At 30.9% G+C, this 21,638-nt stretch overlaps 1 protein-coding gene across 1 annotated transcript; it reads left to right on the top strand.

Annotated features, from left to right (window-relative positions):
* Window positions 1–1,518: 1,518 nt before the first annotated feature.
* On the top strand, window positions 1,519–21,635 carry LOC139782548 (aminopeptidase N-like). The gene is made up of 11 exons (XM_071721569.1): window positions 1,519–1,626; window positions 2,474–2,627; window positions 4,073–4,169; window positions 6,099–6,463; window positions 6,776–7,050; window positions 7,912–8,102; window positions 8,241–8,573; window positions 8,695–8,767; window positions 8,968–9,069; window positions 21,442–21,489; window positions 21,576–21,635. Exons 1-10 carry the CDS (start codon window positions 1,579–1,581, stop codon window positions 21,442–21,444), a joined length of 1,641 nt encoding a protein of 546 aa, XP_071577670.1. The 5' UTR covers window positions 1,519–1,578; the 3' UTR covers window positions 21,445–21,489; window positions 21,576–21,635.
* Window positions 21,636–21,638: the final 3 nt, after the last annotated feature.

Consider the following 21,638-nt stretch of genomic DNA (forward strand, 5'->3'; position numbering starts at 1 on the left):
CTACATATATATAGTTCACGAAAATGGTGTTTTTAGAAAATCGAATTTTTCACCAAAATAGACGTATAAAGCCCCCTTAACATTTCTACAATAAAGCATCTTAGCAAACAAACAGTTTTGTCGAATATGCCAGTACTAATGACAATTAGGAGCAATGACCTAACGTGGACGCACTTCGATGAAACTCCTTCAATTCCACCTTATCTCGTTGCAATTGTGGTATCTGATTTTCCTGTTATTCCTGTCACAAACAATGAAACAATCAATCTTCAATTCAGACCACAAAAAGCATTACATTTGAGATATGCAAACATGGTTATTGAAGATTTAACACACTATTTGGAATCTCAATGGAGACGTTGCGAGGGGCTTGCAAAAGTAAACCATGTCGCAATACCGGACTTTCCTCAAGAGGTCATGAATAAGTTGGGTTTTGTTTTTTATAGGTAAATACATGTAATTAGTAAAACAAATACTTTTTGTAAATTAAAAACTTTATTCAGAAAGAAAGATACTATTTCTAACATAACGAATTATAAGATATTTGAGTTATCACGTCGGCGTTACATCTTAGAAATGTCTTTTACTACCAGTCTGTATAATGATGAGGAATGATGAAAAAGATATATTTAAAATTTATATAATAATAACAATATAATAATAACAAATAGATTTACTAGTAATAGTTCCAGATTTTCAACATTGTTTTTACCACATCGACGAGAAAATTATAAGCGTGGCATATAAATCCCAAATTGCGTTCATATTTATATAATTAATAACAACTTACGTTTTAAATCATTCTTTGTCTGCGCATTAAAAATAATCTCTTTACAATTCAAAACATTTGACACTATTGATAATAATTATTTAGACAACAATATATATTTAACAATAACTACTTGGATAAGTCCAATTTACTCTTTTCGCTTTTAATCTATTGAACCTTAAATTATTTAATTGTTACAAGATATTTATCTTTCTTCAGATATTATATATTAACAATAAATACACAATGGTTAATTGAAACGTCGAGGAATGAGAGTGATTGGCGCGCAAGCATGTACATAATAATCTTTTGACTTTTGAATTAAATGCGATTACATTTCTATATTTTCTCTGATTATAAGTTTGCTTTATATAATTTAAAATCTGCATATAGAATTACAATACAGTCGTAGAAAAATAAAATAATATACTATCTATTAGACATATGTATATAATATCTTAAAAATTGTTTAGATTCGATTTTAAATTAGATTCTTTAGATTTAAATTTATACTTATTGTTAGTAATTCTTGGCTATAATTAAATTAATTTTATACCTATTTTTGAACAGTTAGTTTTTTATTTAATAATGTTTATACCTTTAATGTTATTTATGTACTTGGACTACATTTTTATAAGGTGTTTTTATAATTATATTTGAAAATTATTTTTAGAGAAACAGCTCTAATCTATGATGAAAAATTAGATTCTGTTATGCGCAAAATAGATGTGGCGCGATTAGTAGCACGTGCGGAAGCACATCAATGCTTTAATTATTTCGTCAGCTTTTCCTCGAAGTCTCATTTATGGATGAAGGAAGGAATTCTTACTCTGTATGCAGCAGATGTCATCAACAAGGTTTTTTTAATTATTTCGTATTGTTTTACTTACATAATTGTTTCTATTGGTACCGCTTAACATTATGTGAGCCATGTAAAGCTTATTAACACACCATGCAGAACACGGGGTGATGACATCAAAGTGATGTTGATGTGGCATTCATATAACTTTTAAATGAAAATAAAGTCATGATGATGGCATTATAATGTTGTTATGAGTTTTATGTTCTACAGGGCACCTTATAATATTCCGTGAGAATTAGGCTATCAATTTTAATCGTTTTAGTCTCCAATTTTACAGATTCCAAGGACCTTTCAATCTATGTTAAGATTAATCCCTATTTATTCCTTCTTGAAAGATAAACTGGAAAACGAGAAACTTTTGTTTAAAACTTTTTTCCTAAAAACAATTTCATGAGAAATTGCAATCGCTTTTATATGTTTTAAACCTAGATCGCACATTATTTGACTTTTTAGAATGTTAAAACATCTAAAGTATAAAGAATTGCTCTAAAGTAAATAATTACCAAATTGCTTTTCCACATAGTTATTCTTATTAGAACAATATAATAATATACAAAACAGACAGCAAAGGCTATATTGCAAATAATTTCATTGTTGATACATTTCTGTTATGTTCTACTTATCAAGTAAAGAAATTAAAAAATTTATTTTATTTTTCAAAATAAAGGCACTTTTGCGATAATATTGTAGAAAATAAGTGGTTATTAAGTGGTCATTAAGAAAACATTATATAAAACTTAAAGATTCTATTTTAATTTGAAATTCACAATGCAAGTATACATATATTCTCTGATTTAATATCCAGCCATCAAAATTAATCGTATCAAAATTTTCGCTTTCAGATTTATCCAGAATTCCGAATATGGGATCTGTTTGTAGTCCAGATCCATCAAGAATCTCTCCGTTTGGATACTCATTCCATAATGAAGCCTCTTATGTCAGAGGCCAACAGTGCTGCAATAAATTCACCTTTATCCTTTTCCTGTTACATCAAAGGTAAAATTTACAAGTGTAATTAAAAAATTGTCTGCAAATTCTGTTAAATAAATTACATGGGAAAATTAAAAAATCGATTTTGAAAGTGTCTAGTACTTTCTCGAGAAAATGCAAAGAAATATATAACAGAATTTGCTAATAAAAGATAAAGTTAGATTGTCTGCATAAATTGAATAGAATCTGCCGTTTCGTAACCATTATAGACAAATTTGTCTCTTTACATTGTAATAAATTAATTTTGCTATCAAAATGAAAGGAAACATATTCTCATAATACGAATTATAATTTATTTTTATTGAAGAAATTAAGTATTTTTGTGAATTTATCTCAATTGCAATATACATATGTATGTATGTATGTATGCATGTATGTATGTATGTATTTATGTATGTATGTATGTATATATATATATATATATATATACACACACATAAATACACTGCTCAAAAAAATTATGGCATAGAAAAAAATTTGCCGAAAATTGGCTAATTTTGACTGCCGGTCACTTCGCGAAAAATTGTCGTAGACAAATGATTTTTTTTTTAAATTGAAGCTTGAAGTCTCTACTTTAAAAATGTATCTCCATTTTTTGCATACGATACATTCATAACCCCGTAACCCCTGAAATCTGAGGGCATGTTTGGCATACTTGAAAATTGCAAAGTTTGACGGAATGCACGAAGGTGGAAAAATTTCTTTCGGGGACGCCGTTTGCATCATCATAAAATTCAAATCTTATACTTCAATTAAAAAAAAGAAGCAAAGTTGCTACGATTTTTTTCCGCAAAGTTACAGCCCTTCAAAATTATCGTTGTTTTTTGGTCTTTGAGATAAGGACTTCGTCCTTATCTCCACAATAATTATTGACTCCAAACCCTTTCTTCTGTGCACGCGTGTGCGCGCGTGTGTGTCAACAAACACTTTTGCTATTGCTCTACTATAGCTTGCAGTCATTAAACCCGCCGGCCGGTACTTGGTCCAAAAGCCAAAAAACAACGGTAATTTTGAAGAGCTGTAACTTTGCGAAAAAAAATCGTAGCGACTTCGCTTTTTTTTAAATTGAAGTGAAAGATTCGAATTTTATGACGATGCAAACGGCGTCCCCGAAAGAAATTTTTCCACATCCGTGCATTCCGTCAAACTTTGTAATTTTCAGTATGCCAAACATGTCCTCAGATTTCAGGGGTTACAGGGTTAGGGGTGCATCGCATGCAAAAAATGAAGATACATTCTTAAAGTAGAGACTTCAAGCTTTAATTTAAAAAAAAATTATTCGTCTACGATAATTTTTCGCGAAGTGACCGGCAGTCAAAATTGGCAAATTTTTTTTAGCAGTGTGTATATATGAATATTAACTTTATTTTAAAATATATATACTTTTATATTAAATATATACATATAAAAATATATTTTATCACATTTTTTTATGACATGTATCATCGTAGCAGCACCAGCTATATTACATATGTTGCAACATGTATTGGGTTATGACGTTTTTTGGAATGGTATCAAGATATTTCTTAATGATCGAGAATATAAAAGGTAAGTATGTGATTACTTTCTACATACAAAAATTTAAATAAGTGTTATAATTGAAACATAAAATATATAATTTTATTTTGTTTTATTTCTTTATACAATTCTTTTCTTTATTCCAAAATCGTTATTTATTTTGTGTATTATTTAATAGTAATATTTTTCTTTTCCTGTTAGTCAATTGGTGCCATTATACTTATCATTTTTGCATTTATTTTGAGCTGCATTAATTATCAGAAAGCTCTTAGTCTATGTCACTGTTTTTTATTTAAAGTAAAAGAGGGGAAAATAGCATTCACGATATTTTAAAAAATTAAAACCTAATATAAGAATACAAAAATTGTACGTCATTTTATTCGTGTAAATAAAATAGTCCGTCAAGCTAATATATTTTTCTTAAAGTGGCATTTTATTTTATTGACGAGGAGAAGAGACGAGTACTACCTCTCTGACTCTCGTCACACTGACATCATAGAAGAAATAGCTATCGGGTCATAAGACAGCCATTTTACATGATTTCAAAATATGTTAAATAAATTCATTTTTAATAAAAAGAAATTATGAAAAGTCTCAAAGAAGAGTACAATATTATAAAAAGCCTACTTATTACTTGGTTTGAACAGATCTTTTCAGATTCTTCTGATTTAACACGATAAAATTGGAAAAGTTTGCATGTGTCACTCGTTATATAAACAATCTCATTTCACGTTAACGACTAGAAAACATTATGACATCTTTCCTCGACACTTACCTATATTTATATTATTATCTTATATAAATACTTCTTCTCATTGCAATACATTTTTATCTCTTTGTTTACTTTTTTCTCTTTCTTTGTAAATATTATGCCTTTCTATTTTCATACATATATACTGTTTTCTTGTTCGTCCGATCTATGTAATTTTTCCGATATTATATTATTTACATTTTAATCTTTCTTTGTGTTGTTATGTAACACTGCTTATTACTTGTTCAATTATTTTATTTCTTTTTGTTTTGTTTTTTTTTTATTTTTCTCGCTTTCCACATTTTTCAATTTTAATGTTCTCTCTTCAATTTTTTTTTATTTTGCTTGTGCAAGGGTCGGTACAAAAGTAATGCTTTTTAATTTTTTTCTTTGGAACCCGGTGCTATATAGAAAATTTTTCACTGAGTTGTTACTTGAAGTTGCATTAGTTGCATGAGTTGAGTGGTGTTGTAATCAGTTACATTAGTGTGTCACACGATAACCTTGGATGGCTGGCCCCCGGGATATGCGGCATGTGTAAGATCTCTCTGACTACCATCTTAGGGAACCTCGAGGCTACATGCAATAGGCATTTTCTCCTTCTACCGTAAAAAAAAGTGTCACAAACAGTTCAAATTGGTGTGTGTTTTAAATACACTTAACAGACAAGGGCGGTGATTGAATTTCTTATCGTGGAAGAAGTGAGTCCTATTCAAATCCATTCGTATTTCAGAAATAGTGTTATCATAAATATTTCTTAGACGCGAATGAATTTCAATGGCTGCGTTTAGCAGAAAAAGCAGCGATCAGTAATTTTTAAAGTAATTTTTAAAGACCTAAGTGTAGAAACCAATCGTAATAAAGAATCATTGAGCTGCTTCCTCCGCTGAACGCAGCCATTGGTACTTACTTCTTCTTTCACGGTAAGATATTCAATCACCGCCCTTGTTTATTACGCATATCTGAAACACACACCACCAATTCGAATTGCTTGTGTGACACTCTCACGTAAATAATCATACACTACTCAACATAGTGCAACTAGAGACATAACAAAACTTAATGAAATACAAAATATTCCATGGTGCCAGATTAGAAAGAAAAAAAATTAGGAGGCATTACTTTCGTACCAACCCTTGTATTTTATTTCTTTATTTATATACCATTTTATCTTATAATTATATTATTATTGTGTTTTTTGTTTTAAGCTCGTCAAATTTCGATGATTTGTGGACCGCCATGCAAATCGCTCTAAATAATTCAAATAGTACCTACAAAATTAATGTAACAGATAAGATGAATACTTGGACACAACTAAAGTATTATCCTGTGCTAAACGTGACGAAATTTGATCTCGTAAACGTGAAAATCTTGAATAATAATGTACAAAATGAGACGGTGAATATACCTGTAACATATACTACACAAGATCGTTGTAATTTTAATGACACTTCCCCTTATGAGGTATTCACAACACCATACGTGAGTGTATCTCCGCTATGGATATATACTACTGGCATTAAACTTTCTTCAAATGTAAGTAGATGGATGATAATCAACATACAACAAACAGGTAAATATAATAATTAAATTTGTTTTCTTTGTCTTTCTCGGATTATTTCCTTGTATAAGCAAATTTAGCTTAAAGTTCTGGAAGCACAATTTAAGTCAACATTGTGTTTAAAAATAATAATAATAACATATAGTGTTTTAGTTAATAATTTAAAATATAGATACGCATTTCTAATTAAAATAAAGACCATTTATTCTAATATTATACCACATTAAAGATATTAACATCTTTATTACATTGTGTAAACATTTTTATTACATTGTGTTACTTGTGTATAATTATAGTAACTAAAATTTATTTTATTCATTTTAGGATATTATCGTGTCAATTACGATGCTATATATTGGGGCCGGATTGTTCATTATTTGACATCTGACGAATATACAAAGATACATGTGCTTAATCGTGCTCAAATTATCGATGATGCATTTTATTTTCTGATGCATAGTCAACTTCCCTTGTCCACTTTTTTGGAACTAACGAAATATCTACAACGAGAGACTGACTATGTGGCATGGTATCTTATGTTTAAAGTTCTTGAATATATGTCTAGTTTCTTCTTGTTTGAGACAAGTGCACACATGAAGGTACACAATAACAAAAATTGCAAGAAAAAAATTTTTAAGCATTACACTACATTTTTATTATTTGTTACAAAATAATAAGAGATTTTATACAATTAATTTACATATTTCTTAAAAAATTAAATATATAGTAATAATTAAATACATGTAAATAAATAGAAAATTTTATTATACTGTCTTTATATAATACCAGTTTCAAAAGAATATAAATACAAATGTCAGCTTTATTTCAACGTTAAATATTATACACATTTCATACACACATATACAATGCTAATAACGTATTATAAAGTAAATCTGCATACCGCCCTCTGAAAAGAATACTGTCACAATTCAAAACATTTTTATTTTGAGTCAACCCATAAAGAGTATGTCTAAAATGTTATCTGCGTATTATAATAATGTCACCAACCTAGGCAAAATCTGCTGCAAGGGGCAGAAATATTAATTGTTATTCTTTTAAACCAGTTATGTTGCGGTTTCTTGTATTAACCTGGATGAATATAGTGTGATAAGAAAATTGAAACATAAATCACAGCAAATCTCTTCAAGAAACAATATAAGTTTCTATACATAGAATATCGTAATTATAATTGCGTTATAGTTATCTCACAATTAAAAAAAAAACTTAATTTTTGTTCTTTACTCCTCCTAAAAATAGTGAATTTTTTAGATACGACAATATTTTTCTCGGGGTGTGATAATCATTTCTGCAACGTATATAAAGATATAATTTATATAAAAATACAAAAAAATTATTGCATATTTTATTTATGTATATACAAGTATGTTACGGAAATATAACATTATGTTCGACTACCGTTATTAGACTCATTTACAAATTAATTACTTCATGATTTTTAGGAACACTTGCGAGACATCTTGCAAGAGCTTCTTAAGCATATAACATATACTGAGAAATCTGATGAAAAATCTGATGATTTTATTAAATGTTTACGGCAAGAAGCTGCGAAATGGGCATGTGTCCTTGGTGACTCCACTTGCAAACATTTTGCCACTTCTAAATTGAAACAGCATTTGGATGATATTAAACCGTAAAACATTCTTAATAATTTTATAATCATATTTTCGTATATTTACGATGACATTACAATATAATATAATGAATTCGATACAAGTGCCATAAAGTACAAATTTTTTACATTTTATTATTCTTTCTCCATATTGTGTAGACTCCGGCCAGAATGGAAGAAATGGGCATATTGTAATGGTTTAGCGAATAGTTACGATATTAGGCGGGATGTATTTGATACGTGGATGAACAAAGCAGATAGTAAACTTTTGGAATATTTATCTTGCCCTGCGTCTCCTTATATCATCATCGATTACTTAAACATAATAGTCAATAAATTGAAAATATGCGATTTAAAAGTGCCAAGCTGCAAGTATATAAGAATGCATCGCAATGAACTTGTGAACAGTTATCTTATTACTATTGCAAAGCATGTAATGGATAATGAAGTACTAAAATATATATTAAAAAATTTTGATAAAATAATACTAAGGTAATAAAAGCTTTTTTTAAATAAAAACATATTTCTTTATGATGTACGCACGTATTGTAAATAATGTATTGTAAATGTTTATAATATATACTGATTACAAACTTGTCGTTTGATTTAACAGCGATGAAGTCAATGTGAATATAGTATTAATTAATATTATTAACCATGCGCATTCTAAAAAGCAACTCGATAAGGTAAACTTTATAATTATAATCCAAAAACTATCCCATTTTATAGTACTTTATTATAAAACTTACTTATTTAATAACAGATTTTTTAATTATATCGTATGCCATAATTGTGCTGAAAGCCAAAACTAATTCCGTCAAGCTTATATACTTCGAAATAATAACGACTCTTATTTATGATTAATGTTAAAATAATCCATTTCTAGATACTTGAATTTGTGGAAGATTATTGGAATCAAACATTTGTGGAAAAAACTGTTAAGGTTGACTATTCCAAGTTGGACATTTCACAAAAACTAAAAAGAGAGGTACTTATACATTACACTAGATTTTATACATTTTTCTTATTTTTCTAAATATTTATCTTTGTACGTGACCTAGGATAAAACGGTGTAATACGCCCCACATTTTGTTTTTGTAAAATAAAACACATTTATAATCAAATATTTTTATTTGCTTTGGTAATCAAATACAGCCATTAATTTGGTAAGTAAAAATTGCACAAATGTTTCATTATAATTAATAATCTAGGTATGAAAACAATTTTTAAAAACTCTGAAAAAGGGCAAATTCCTCGGCAGCTCAGTCAAAAACGCCCCAGGTGGACTAGTACAAAAATAGACTAAAAAATAATTATTTTTATTTTCTTGTCCTACATAGCTCTCGAGCTCTCCCTAGAAGATCTTTCCTTTTCCTAATATTAAATGTTTGAGTATTCTTGGTGGGATGCTATATTCTCTGCTGACTCTATATTGACACTCAATTCTTTATTCCTCATCTTAGCCATGGGATTTTCGAGAGCTTCAGTCCATGAAGCTCTGGTGGACTTCTTCTTTTATAAGTTTTTCTCATAATCTGTTAAAAAGAAATAAATAAACAATTCATATAATCGGAGCGAATTTTCCCCTACAAAAAGGGGGAGTTTTAAAAATTTTCAAGATAAATATGCCTCAATAAAATAGGTACTAAACCAATGTAAAACTAATGACAAACAGTGATTGCATTTTGGAGATTATATTTCATAGTATTAATACGAAACAATCAAATCTGGTATAATCATACACTTTCATATGCTCAAGTACACATAAATAAACTTACCAAGTTCCTTTTCTTCACGAAAATTTTCAACTTTTTTAATTTTTTTTTCTAAACTAAACACGCGGAGCGTGCCGTTTCTATGAGCCGGTATAGGATGTCACACTGATGTCATCGACCGGACGGATAGACCATAGACAGATCATTTGAACGAGTTGTCATTTGTTTTACATTTATGATGGAGCATATTCCCTGTCGAGGCGTATTACCCCGTTTTACCCTATATAATTAACATTATATTATAATGGCTCGATATAATATAATAATATCTTGTTAGATTTTAATAGTAAATTTATAATTTTTTATTGCTGGTGAACATTAGAGTTATTTGTTTCAGTTAAATAAAGTTCTGAACAAAATTACAAATTACGTTAATGTGAAAGTATTGACTGTTAAACAAAAAATAAAGGCACGCTTGTGCGAAATTACAAATCAGCAAAATTATTTTAAAAATCTTGTGCTAAATTAATGGTTTATAATATAGTGAGACGTATCTCTAATTTCATTGGAGATAACATTTTATATCATTACTGCATGTCTCAATAAATAGTCAGTGTGAGAGACATTCATGAATATATATTATTCTAAGACATATTTTGAAATAATATGTTGTATGTATCTTTTAATATAGAATATATAAAATTTCGTAAAAAGTTGTCATGCTGATTACAAAAGTGTTGTAATGTAAAGGGAATACGTCTATATGTTTAAAATATAGTTGGTAAAAATTAAATTTGATACGGATATAATTCATAAGTTTAGACAATAACTGTAATTTTAGAAAGAAATTCGATTATATAAGTATGAATTCGTACAAAAGTTAAAATATAATGCGTGTACAAAATTAACATATATCTATAATATGCGCAGATTATATTATTTTTTTTAAATTTGTCAAAGTATATTTGCATATAAGACCGTGCATTAATTTTTTACATTTTAACTCAATTTGTAATAAAATCGCAAAGATAAACCAAAGATCTTTTTTGCATTAATAAATATAGATGTTATTTTATGATTTTGATGTTATCATTATAAAGTTGTTATTATAAAAACAGAACTGTCAATCAATCTATAAACATTTGTTTACATCATTAGATTTAAACTTTGTATGACGTGCCCTTTACTACTAGTTTACTTTTCTATCGCTGTACTTGTAAAACTAAATGTAAGTACAGATCATCGAGTAATTTCGGAATCTATGAAACAAAAAGCTGTATATAATTAATGAGTCCCAGAATAATTCGTTTAATGTCTCTTGCTCTGAACATCTCTCTTTATTTTTAGTTCTAAGTAAGCTGTTTATTATTACTAATTTCTTAAATTACTCTTAATTGTTTTTAATACCTTTAGTATATTTATATTATTATTATTTTTAATATTATTAACGTGAAAAAATTAATCATTGTTATATTAAATATTCAATATATATAATATTAGATATATTATATATATCTGCTTTATTAATATTAAAGATTGTACCATGTTATTATATTAAAGATAATAATGTTTTTATTATTTTTATGTAACAAATTATACATCTTAATTTTGGTTTACACTTTTTTAATATTTCATAAATGATTAATGATTTCATTACCGTATACATATTATTTTTATATTAATAAAACTATATATAATTATAATAATAAAACATATTTCTAAATAATCAATAATCCTATTGGCTAATATTTGTTATTTATAAAAGTACCTTGCCATCCCAGAAATTATGATTTAATAGAAAGTTGCGTACTTGTAAGCAGAAGAACATAAATTTAGAAAGGTTTCAATTAGTGCTACACGGAAAAAAAGGCTTTGTTGAATTTACCAAGTTTTTCTTGGTTACATACCCAGATAGCCAAATCTGTTCGAAAAAATAATGCCAAATACTTGCTACAAATTTTGGTTTCAGAAATGGTACAAATTTGCATCAAAATTTGTTTTATTAAATGTTGTCGACAAACTGCTAGCAAATACGTATCAAAACATGCGTACACAATTGACGCCAAATTGATACCAAATATCGAGCAAAGCTTAGTAGTACCTGATAACAAATTGGCATCAAATTGCCGCTAAAATTAGTTGACAAAACCTAACACCAAATTAATGCCAAATATTGAACAAATTTTGGTGACAAAGCTTGAGAACAAATTGACGCCAAATACCGAGCAAAGCTTAGCAACTACCCCTTAGGAAAATTTACTTAAAATTTTTTAAAGTTACTTAAAGTATTTTAAAGTATTATAAAGTATACTAGCCGTAATAATAGTATACTAATAGTATAATAGTAGACTAATAGTATACTGACAGCCGAGCGTAAAGTTTTCTTTAAGTTATTAACCTCAATAAAAACTTTATAAGCAAGTCGCAAATATACTTTAAATTTACTTTTAACAAACGTAATACTTATAAATATACTTTAACTTTACTTTTTATAAAGGTAATACTTAAAGCTAATTTTAACTTATGCGTGTTGTTTCAACAGTATACTTAAAAAGACAAGTTCCCTTTTTCACCACACTTGCACCACACGAGACATTAAGAAATATTATACCATATATCCAATTCAAAATTTTATTACTCTTTTTAAACTGAATTTGTTTCTTAAGATGATTTTTGGAAAATTATATATTTGCGCTGGTTATGACATATGTAGACTATATATAACACTTACATCAAATTAAGAAGTAGTCTACCACGTAAGGCAGTTGGCTCACGATCCAGAGGTCCCGAGTTCGAATCCCACCAAGGTAAGTGTGTTTTTCAAATACGAGAAAATATTTATAATCATAGACTGCATCTTAAGAAACAAATTTAGTTATAAAATAGTAATAAAATTTCGAAATAAATAATTTTTTTTTATTCCGGGTGAATATCGGAAATCAGTGTCCTCTAGTATTAAGAGGACTGTAATCTTAAGTCTAGTGTCTCATGGTTAGAGGATATTCCTCTAGATTTTAAAATATCTTCTTGAGACCGTATTTCAGAGGAAAATCCTCTAAAATCAAGTGGGAGCCACTAAATGACAGAATATTTTTTTTGGGGTGATTAATAGTAATTGCATGAGTTAACTTAAAGTAACCTTTAAAGTATATTATAGAAATACTTAAAGTTTGGTTCGAAATCACTTCTAGTTTATCAATAGTTTATCAATAGTAATTTCTTTGGTAAACTTTCTAGTTTATTTTAAGTTTTTTAAAGTAAATTTTCCTAAGGGACCTGATAACAAATTGGCACCAAATTGCTGTTAAAGTTTGTTGACTAAACCTAACGCCAAATTGATGCCAAATATTGAGCAAATTTTGGTAACAAAACTTAAGAACAAATTGACGCCAAATACCAAGCAATGTTTAGGGCGTTTCATTCAGATGGCGCGACACGTGAGTCGCCACTTTCAACGCGCCCCCACCTCCTTCCTCGCTCTTGTTCAGTGTCATAGCCGCTCTTGCTGCGTTTCTTCGGACGAGACGAGTACGTTTTCCTTCTTTCGTAACTGATTGAGCTAAGCGGCACGTATTCTGGAGACCAACCGAGCGAGATTCGACTTCCCAAGGAGAGCTCACCGCCAGGAAAAGGAGAGCTTGTGAGGGAGGTTTGAGGCGAGGAGTCCGGTCCAGCGAGCAGGGCCCTTCCGATATTCTCATTTGGGACGCCATATTGGAAGATCGACATTGATCGTGGTAGTACAAGGGGCTCTGCAAGGTTAATTCTCGTCTTAAGATCTGGAATTGCTCTCATTCTTGTGGCTCTGGTTTATATTCTAGCCCTAGAATTGATCTCGTAGACAAAAGCAGAGGCCCCCCTCTCTTTTCTTTTCTTTTTTTTCTTTTCTTTTCTTACTTTGATTTCAATCAGTAATCCAGACTCCTTAATTCCGCCCTGTAAGATCTGGTTAATTCTCGTCTTGAGATCTTGGAATTGCTCTCATTCTTGTGGGTCTGGTTTATATTCTAGCCCTAATGTAATTTTAATATATGCATTACAATTTTACACTGTCAAATAATAAATAATATCGTTTGATAATAATAACAACAGTATAGATAATAGTAACAATTTTATTACTTGACTTATTTCATTCTATTTTTGACAACTCGTATACATATACATTAATTGTGGCTAAGGTCTATACTATGTCATAGTGTAGATCTTAGCTACATTTCTGGCAAGTCAGTCCAAAGTATGCGGCTTTGTTCTCTATCCTTTTTATCTGTAGCAATTTTATTTTTTTTTATTTTTTAATTATTTTTTATGTATTATCTCTTATGTATCAGGTTTCTGAAGAAGACTAACAAGGGAACGGTCGGGGGTGTCCGAGACCGATTTGGATGCGCTTTGGATATGTTGTTGAGCATCAAAAAATATTAGACTCGTATTTTTTTTGCGGCTTATCTCGACGTTTAGGGATTGAAACAACCCCTCGAAAATAACGGATTTTATAGTTTTTAGCGAATATCTTCGAAAATATAAGGCGTATGAAAAAAAGTTTGGTACAAAAGGTTTATGGCTTTTTGTGCTCTTTACAATGGCGTAATCAGATTTTTCAAATTTGTCACATTTTTTAATTTAACCCCACCCCCACCTATTATTTTTGCCAAATATAACAATTTTTCCAACGCAAATTTAAGAGCGTCAAATGCCAAATACATCCATGTGTATTTTTATTATGATACCATTATTAGATTTTTGGCAAGACGAGATGATATGTGGTATAGGCGTCGCGCTGTAGGTAGGTGTTGCGTTATTTCTGTTCAAGTTGCGCCGTACGCTTAAAAATTTCCATTTCAACTCCGGGATGACCGAAAGCGCTGATGCGAAGGCCAGCGCAAGGCTATTTCGAGAGTCCTGGACTAGCAACGGAATGTAGACAGTCATGCAAAAACATAAGTTGCCGTTATAGGCTGTGGCGGTCAGCTGTCCGCCACGAGCAAACTTGAGAACGCTGTAGAAACCCTGCCGAGCTGCCCTAGATATAGAGGTCGATGTTGAATTTTAATCACGCGAGAATATACCGGCGATGCGTCGCGTAGCGGGCGCGAGCCGAACCCTCTCGCCGCGCGAGCCCGCGTTGCCGCTCGCGCCGCGCGCCTTCCGTCGTCCACGATCGTGTTTACTATCGCATTTCTATGAAGAACATAGACTACCCTTAGGAAAATTTACTTAAAAAAACTTAAAATAAACTAGAAAGTTTACCAAAGAAATTACTATTGATAAACTATTGATAAACTATTGATAAACTAGAAGTTATTTCGAACCAAACTTTAAGTATTTCTATAATATACTTTAAAGGTTACTTTAAGTTAACTCATGCAATTACTATTAATCACCCAAAAAAAAAATATTCTGTCATTTAGTGGCTCTCGCTTGATTTTAGAGGATTTTCCTCTGAAATACGGTCTCAAGAAAATATTTTAAAATCTAGAGGAATATCCTCTAACAATGAGACACTAAACTTAAGATTGCAGTCCTCTTAATACTAGAGGACACTGATTTCCGATATTCACCCGGAATAAAAAAAAATTATTTATTTCGAAATTTTATTACTATTTTATAACTAAATTTGTTTCTTAAGATGCAGTTTATGATTATAAATATTTTCTCGTATTTGAAAAACACACTTACCTTGGTGGGATTCGAACTCGGGACCTCTGGATCGTGAGTCAACTGCCTTACGTGGTAGACTACTTCTTAATTTGATGTAAGTGTTATATATAGTCTACATATGTCATAACCAGCGCAAATATATAATTTTCCAAAAATCATCTTAAGAAACAAATTCAGTTTAAAAAGAGTAATAAAATTTTGAATTGGATATATGATATAATATTTCTTAATGTCTCGTGTGGTGCAAGTGTGGTGAAACAGGGAACTTGTCTTTTTAAGTATACTGTTGAAACAACACGCATAAGTTAAAATCAGCTTTAAGTATTACCTTTATAAAAAGTAAAGTTAAAGTATATTTATAAGTATTACGTTTGTTAAAAGTAAATTTAAAGTATATTTGCGACTTGCTTATAAAGTTTTTATTGAGGTTAATAACTTAAAGAAAACTTTACGCTCGGCTGTCAGTATACTATTAGTCTACTATTATACTATTAGTATACTATTATTACGGCTAGTATACTTTATAATACTTTAAAATACTTTAAATAACTTTAAAAAACTTTAAGTAAATTTTCCTAAGGGTATTGCCAGATACGCAACGAATATTTCTATGCAGTTCATATTAGGTACCACCCTGGATTATATTTTTCCTATACTGTCTTAAGAAACAACACGCAATCCAAGACATCTGTGAAGTTGGCAATTCAAGCTACAACGTCGAATATACACATATTAGTATGGGACTTTTTGGACTTTTTTTACTTTTCTCATATTTCCTTGTTAGTATGGCAAACTTATTTACCTTCAGGTTACAAGATGTATCTGATCAAACTATTACTTTTCTATTGTCATATATTAATTTCCGGTTGAATACGCGTATATCCTACCGGTGCCGAGCAAATCTAGTAAATTTTATTATGAATATTCTACATTATTCGAGAAAAATTTTCTGCGTGTAGTGATGAGAATAAAAATATTCGAAATGTTTCGTGAAAATAAGAGTTATAAAGAAGAGTTATAAGAGTATAAAGAGTTATACTCTTATAGTCTTAAAGAAGAGTTATAAGAGTATAAAGAATATGTAATATTATGTAATAAAATGTTTCATTCTACTTGCCGTTTGAATCTGATTAAGGCAAAATTGTAATATTAGTTTGAAATAGAAACAATTTAAAACAATTTAAAATACAAGGGAAATGCTTTAGTTTTATAACTATTATATTCTTGCAATATTAAAAATTTTACATATTCTTTCTTTGATTAAAATATTTCTCAAAATAATCTTGGAACTGTTGATGAAATATCGTGTATTTTTTTATCTGTAAAAGTTTAAAGTTTTGTTTGAATAGTTTAAAAGTTTTGTTTAAACGGTTTAAAAGTTTTGTTTGAACAGTTTTTTTCTGCTGTATATTAATTTCTATTACATCAAACACTACAAAATTCACTTCGGTTGCTTGCACCTAAATGATGTATATTATTCTTTTGTTATTTCTTTCTGACAACAGTACTGCATTATTCCATCGTAATCGACGAACTATGCACATTGTGAACATTTGTTTATTTCAATTTTGCATTCTTGCAAATAATAAATCGTGTTTCAAGTTTGAACTAGTTGTTTAAATATGCACGGTAGTTATTATTGTATGATTAAAGAAAGGAAAGTTAGTAGTATTAGGCTTATAAGAATATTGTTTTAGATGCATTTTCATAGAAATTATACTCGTGTTTTCAGTAAGATTCTATAAATCCTTCTTATACCGGCCAATGCATTATCTGCGCACGGAGTATGTGTTCCAGGCATTATATAAGATCGAGTGTTTACAAATATTGTATGTGCTGTTCACAAAGTTAAATGTTTGCATATGTCAGTAAATTCACATTGTATAACATTTACTGTAATTAATATATAATTAATTATTTTATTGCCACCGTTAGATTTTATAAATGTCTTATAATGTTTTATAAATATAAAGATTTCTTTTAACATATGTAACATATGTATAAAATAATTTATTGTAAATCAATAACAAATTATATGCTTTTTTATAATTAATGCTTTTAATTTTTCCTAAAAAAAAATATTTTAGTATTTATTAATGGCTACGTAACAAGGCTTGCTGCAATTTGGCGTCAAGCTGTGTCATCAAGATTTGCTCGGTATTTGGTGTCAATTTGGCGTCAAGTTCTTTCGTCAAGGTTTGCTCGCAATTTGGCACCAATTTTGCTGTCGAGCTTTTGTTGGCAAGCCTTGTTCACAATATGGCGCAAATTTGCCGTTGAACTTTTGCTGCCCTGTTTTGCTCGATATTTGGCGTCAATTTGGTGTCAAGTCATGTACACAAGCTTTGCTAGCAAAACACAAGCGTATTGCAGACACAGATCGCACCGAATTTGTTGACAAGTTTTGCGCGTATTTGGTGTCAATTTGGTTACAATTTGCTGACAAATTGTTTACTGGGTATATATTGGTAACTACAACCTTTGACTTGGTTGCCGTAACCATGTACACTAATTTTGTTTCACAATTCAAATTTGGTAGGAACTATTGGTGCTTATAATCAACGCAATTGGTTGAGGTAACCAAGAAACTGTATTCCGATTGGTCACCCAGAAATTAGTTCTCACAAACCAATGATCGTAGCTAGTTTAACCAAGTTCTTGGTGAATTAAGCCATGGCAGCATGGCTGCACTGCAGTCGAAGACTGAACGTGCTGGCTGACATTACGCGGATGTCGTTCGACCTGTCGTTGCGTCGTCGTTGACGATTTTTCTCATCGGCGTCGTGTGCGGGTATCGGTCGCGGTGAAACGCGAACGGTAAGTAATATAGTAATGCTAATTCGAAGCCAAGGTGCTCGCGCGGTACAGGGCGAGGGGATTCCCGCGCCGCTGAGATCCCCCCTCGCCCCGTACCATGGCTTCGAATTGGTATTGCTGTACTATTGCAGTAAACCCTTCGGCAGTGAGTTTCTCGGTCGTGTCCCGATAACTGCGTGTCCGCGGTGTTGTGAGGTATCTTGGAGAACAGGAGCGCGGCGGGAATTGCCGGCGGACCCGCGAAGTCCTTCACCAACCTAATCTAACCTTCAACGCGCGGCGGCCAGCGGAGAATCTACGTCCCGGATTCCCGGCGACGCTCGCGAGCCCCGAGGGGCTCGTCGACGTTTTCCAGCGCGCCGTCATCGTCACCGTCATCATCATCGTCGTGGTTACCGTCCCGCGATCGCCGGTTGCATCGCCGCAATCGAAGACTTTTGACACGAGTGCTTCCCTTTCTTCCGTTCGTCTGCGACGACGGCGGCGGCCGCGCGAATCTTCGTCGTCGTCGTCGTCATCGTCATCGTCACCATCGCCGCCGTCGTCGCAGACGAACGGAAGAAAGGGAAATCACCGATGTGTGTTACCAATTTCTTTTGGATGGTCCAACCAAGTACTATGGTTGCTCCAACTACGGCAGTATAACCAAGTACTATGGTTGCTCCAACTATGGCAGTATAAACAAGTGCCGTTGGTATATGTGACCAAGATATCAGCTGGCGCATATATAATCAAGGCACTTGGTCGAGGCGACCATTTTTTTTATTATCTCAACCAAGCCTTTTTTTCCGTGTAAAGTACAATTTCAAGAAAAAAAATTATACGTACGTTATTTTGTCGTATAAAAGCCGATCTTCTTGTAAAGATCCTCCGTCATCTCCGTTAATTTTAATCAGTAATCTCCCACATTTTTTATTTTGTATCTTTATTTAGTACTTTTAATTTTTAGTTCATTTATTTGTAAATAAAGAATTGTATTACACAATGCAAAAAAATAAAAAATAAAACAAGTTTTTCCTTTAAAAAAGTAATTTCCGGATTACGTGATTAACACATTTTACAATTAGATAAAGAAAGACTAATCCGCAGAAAACTATTGTACTCGCACAGTCGTGATCAGAGCAAACGGCGCGTTTGTTGATAATATGCGACAAAAAACATATTATACTTCAAATATATAACCCAATTAACACGAAAAGCTCGTTAAAACTGAATACACTCATTCTGTAATAATATAGTCCTCGATTAAATTGTTTAGTTGATAAGAAATTGTTGTTGCTGCTCGACATCGATTAAACAGTTTAGTAACGATGTAAAGTCGATAAAATGTCCCCAGCCTAAGGGCCAAAGCACATAACATGGCGTAGCGATATACGACGGTCGTAGTCCCCGACCTGACAGATCAGGATACGCCAAAGCTTGTGCGTTACTTACGTCCACAACTACGACTGTCATACGTGCTTTAATGGCAAAAAACAAAACGTAGGCTCTTACGTTTATCGTATAGTCATAAACGTGAAGCAAGGCAGAGAAAACCGTATTGCGTAAACGTAATGTACTAATCCTGCAAAATAACTTATCAAGAGTAATTTTTAAATTAATATCAATTTACGTTTAAGTAAAAGAAATTGAAAAGTAACTTATTAGAAAATAACATTTATCCACTTGTATATACTTTGATAATGTTTAAAATGCAATTTTTTCCTAAAATTACAGCATAGCTTCAAATTCAATTCATGTGATAGAATCAAATTAGGTAACAAAATAATTTTAAGTTGCAATTTTAATCTCTATTTAACCACTGATACATGAAAAAGCATATTACCATCAGAAGTAGCAAATAATGTCGGATAACAGCATTATTTTTAAGCTTTAACAATCCATCAGCTCGATTTTGTTCCCAAGCTTCTGGTGCAAAGTGAACCTTTAATTAAAAATTGAATATAATTATTATTATATAATGTAAATAGACTAAAAATAAAGAATTCCATTTTAATTGTTACTTTACATAGCATCGAATGTTTGTTTGGTGTCCAATTTTTTTGTTTCATATTTTCAACCCAAACTGCACACCTTTTTGGGTCTTTTAGTGGAAGTACACATTTTGAATTTTTTTTTGTGATGAATTATAGCAGTTGGGTGCTGCGCAGCCAGGCATTTTATACTTATATTAATAACAACTGTAATTGTATTAAAAGTTTAACTGCATAAACAAGGGTTAGGTTAGGTTTTACATTGTTATTAAATGTTTGTCGGTTGAATTTTCGAACACCCTGTATATATATATACATAATTTTATTCTTAAGCTCTTTTATATAGGGCGCCGACATGGTGTCAACGTCTAGACTTCTTGTAGCCATAGTTGAGATCTGTTTAGAGGCAAAAAATTGGTCAGCGCTTAATGAACACATAATTTTATTATCAAAGAGGCGCTCTCAACTTAAACAGGCTGTTACAAAGATGGTTCAAGAATGTTGTACTTATATAGACAAAATGCCTAACAAAGAAACTATGGTGAAACTGATAGAAACTCTTCGTTCGGTTACAGAAGGAAAGTTAAATATATTTTCACCACTATATTGGGGTAAAACATAGAAGTTTTATAGTAAATCTTGATTTAGTTATAATTAAGTATTAAAACATCTGTGTGATTAATTCCACTTTGAAAGGTTTGCTTTAACATATTTTTGATTATCCAATAAGAGTTTACTGAACAGTTCCAGATTTTACTAATTAATGTACGCTAATTATAATATTTCTGTATGATTTACACTAAATAAGAAATTTTTTTACAAAGATATGCGTGGAAGTGGAAAGAGCAAGACTTACTCATCGCTTAGCCAAAATAAAAGAAGCAGAAGGAGACATTGCAGGCGCTGCAGTCGTAATTTAATGCTTGAATTACAGGTATTTATAATTTATAACGATAATAGGTACACTTTGGTGAAACTTAACTATATTATACTTAACTATATATAACTATATTATACAAATTTACAAAGATTGTAGTACTAAATAGCATATCACGTAAGTGGAAACATATGGCAGTATGTCACGTCGAGAAAAGGCTTCTCTTATCTTAGAACAGACTTGAGACTTTGTTTGGCGGCAAAACAAGATTTCATGAGAACTCAAATCATAGCAAAGAAAATTAACGTCAAGTTTTTCAGTGACGAGAACGATGAGGAAACTCAGACACTGAAATTAAAATATTACGAGTATGTATGCCATATTTTATACCTTATTTATTTACACAAGAGTTTTAACAAATCTAGTTTGATGATGGAATTGGCGCGTCATGAAGGTTGGCATTTGGAGTAGTGTCGACATAATCGAGCAGTATTGGAAACTCCAACGATTCGAGACG

Source organism: Temnothorax nylanderi, unplaced genomic scaffold (genome assembly GCF_030848795.1).
Source record: "Temnothorax nylanderi isolate EJ_2023f unplaced genomic scaffold, tnyl_v1.0 TNYL_tig0423_pilon, whole genome shotgun sequence".
In the NCBI taxonomy this organism is placed as follows: domain Eukaryota; kingdom Metazoa; phylum Arthropoda; class Insecta; order Hymenoptera; family Formicidae; genus Temnothorax; species Temnothorax nylanderi.

What these genes read in the sequence shown, in the direction of transcription:
- LOC139782548 (XM_071721569.1), top strand. Translation starts at nt 1,579, where the DNA reads ATGAAGGAAGGAATTCTTACTCTGTATGCAGCAGATGTCATCAACAAG. An exon ending in AATCAACATACAACAAACAG is followed by an intron (nt 6,464 to 6,775) that starts GTAAATATAATA and finishes TATTCATTTTAG; the next exon opens with GATATTATCGTGTCAATTAC. An exon ending in TTTGATAAAATAATACTAAG is followed by an intron (nt 8,574 to 8,694) that starts GTAATAAAAGCT and finishes TTGATTTAACAG; the next exon opens with CGATGAAGTCAATGTGAATA.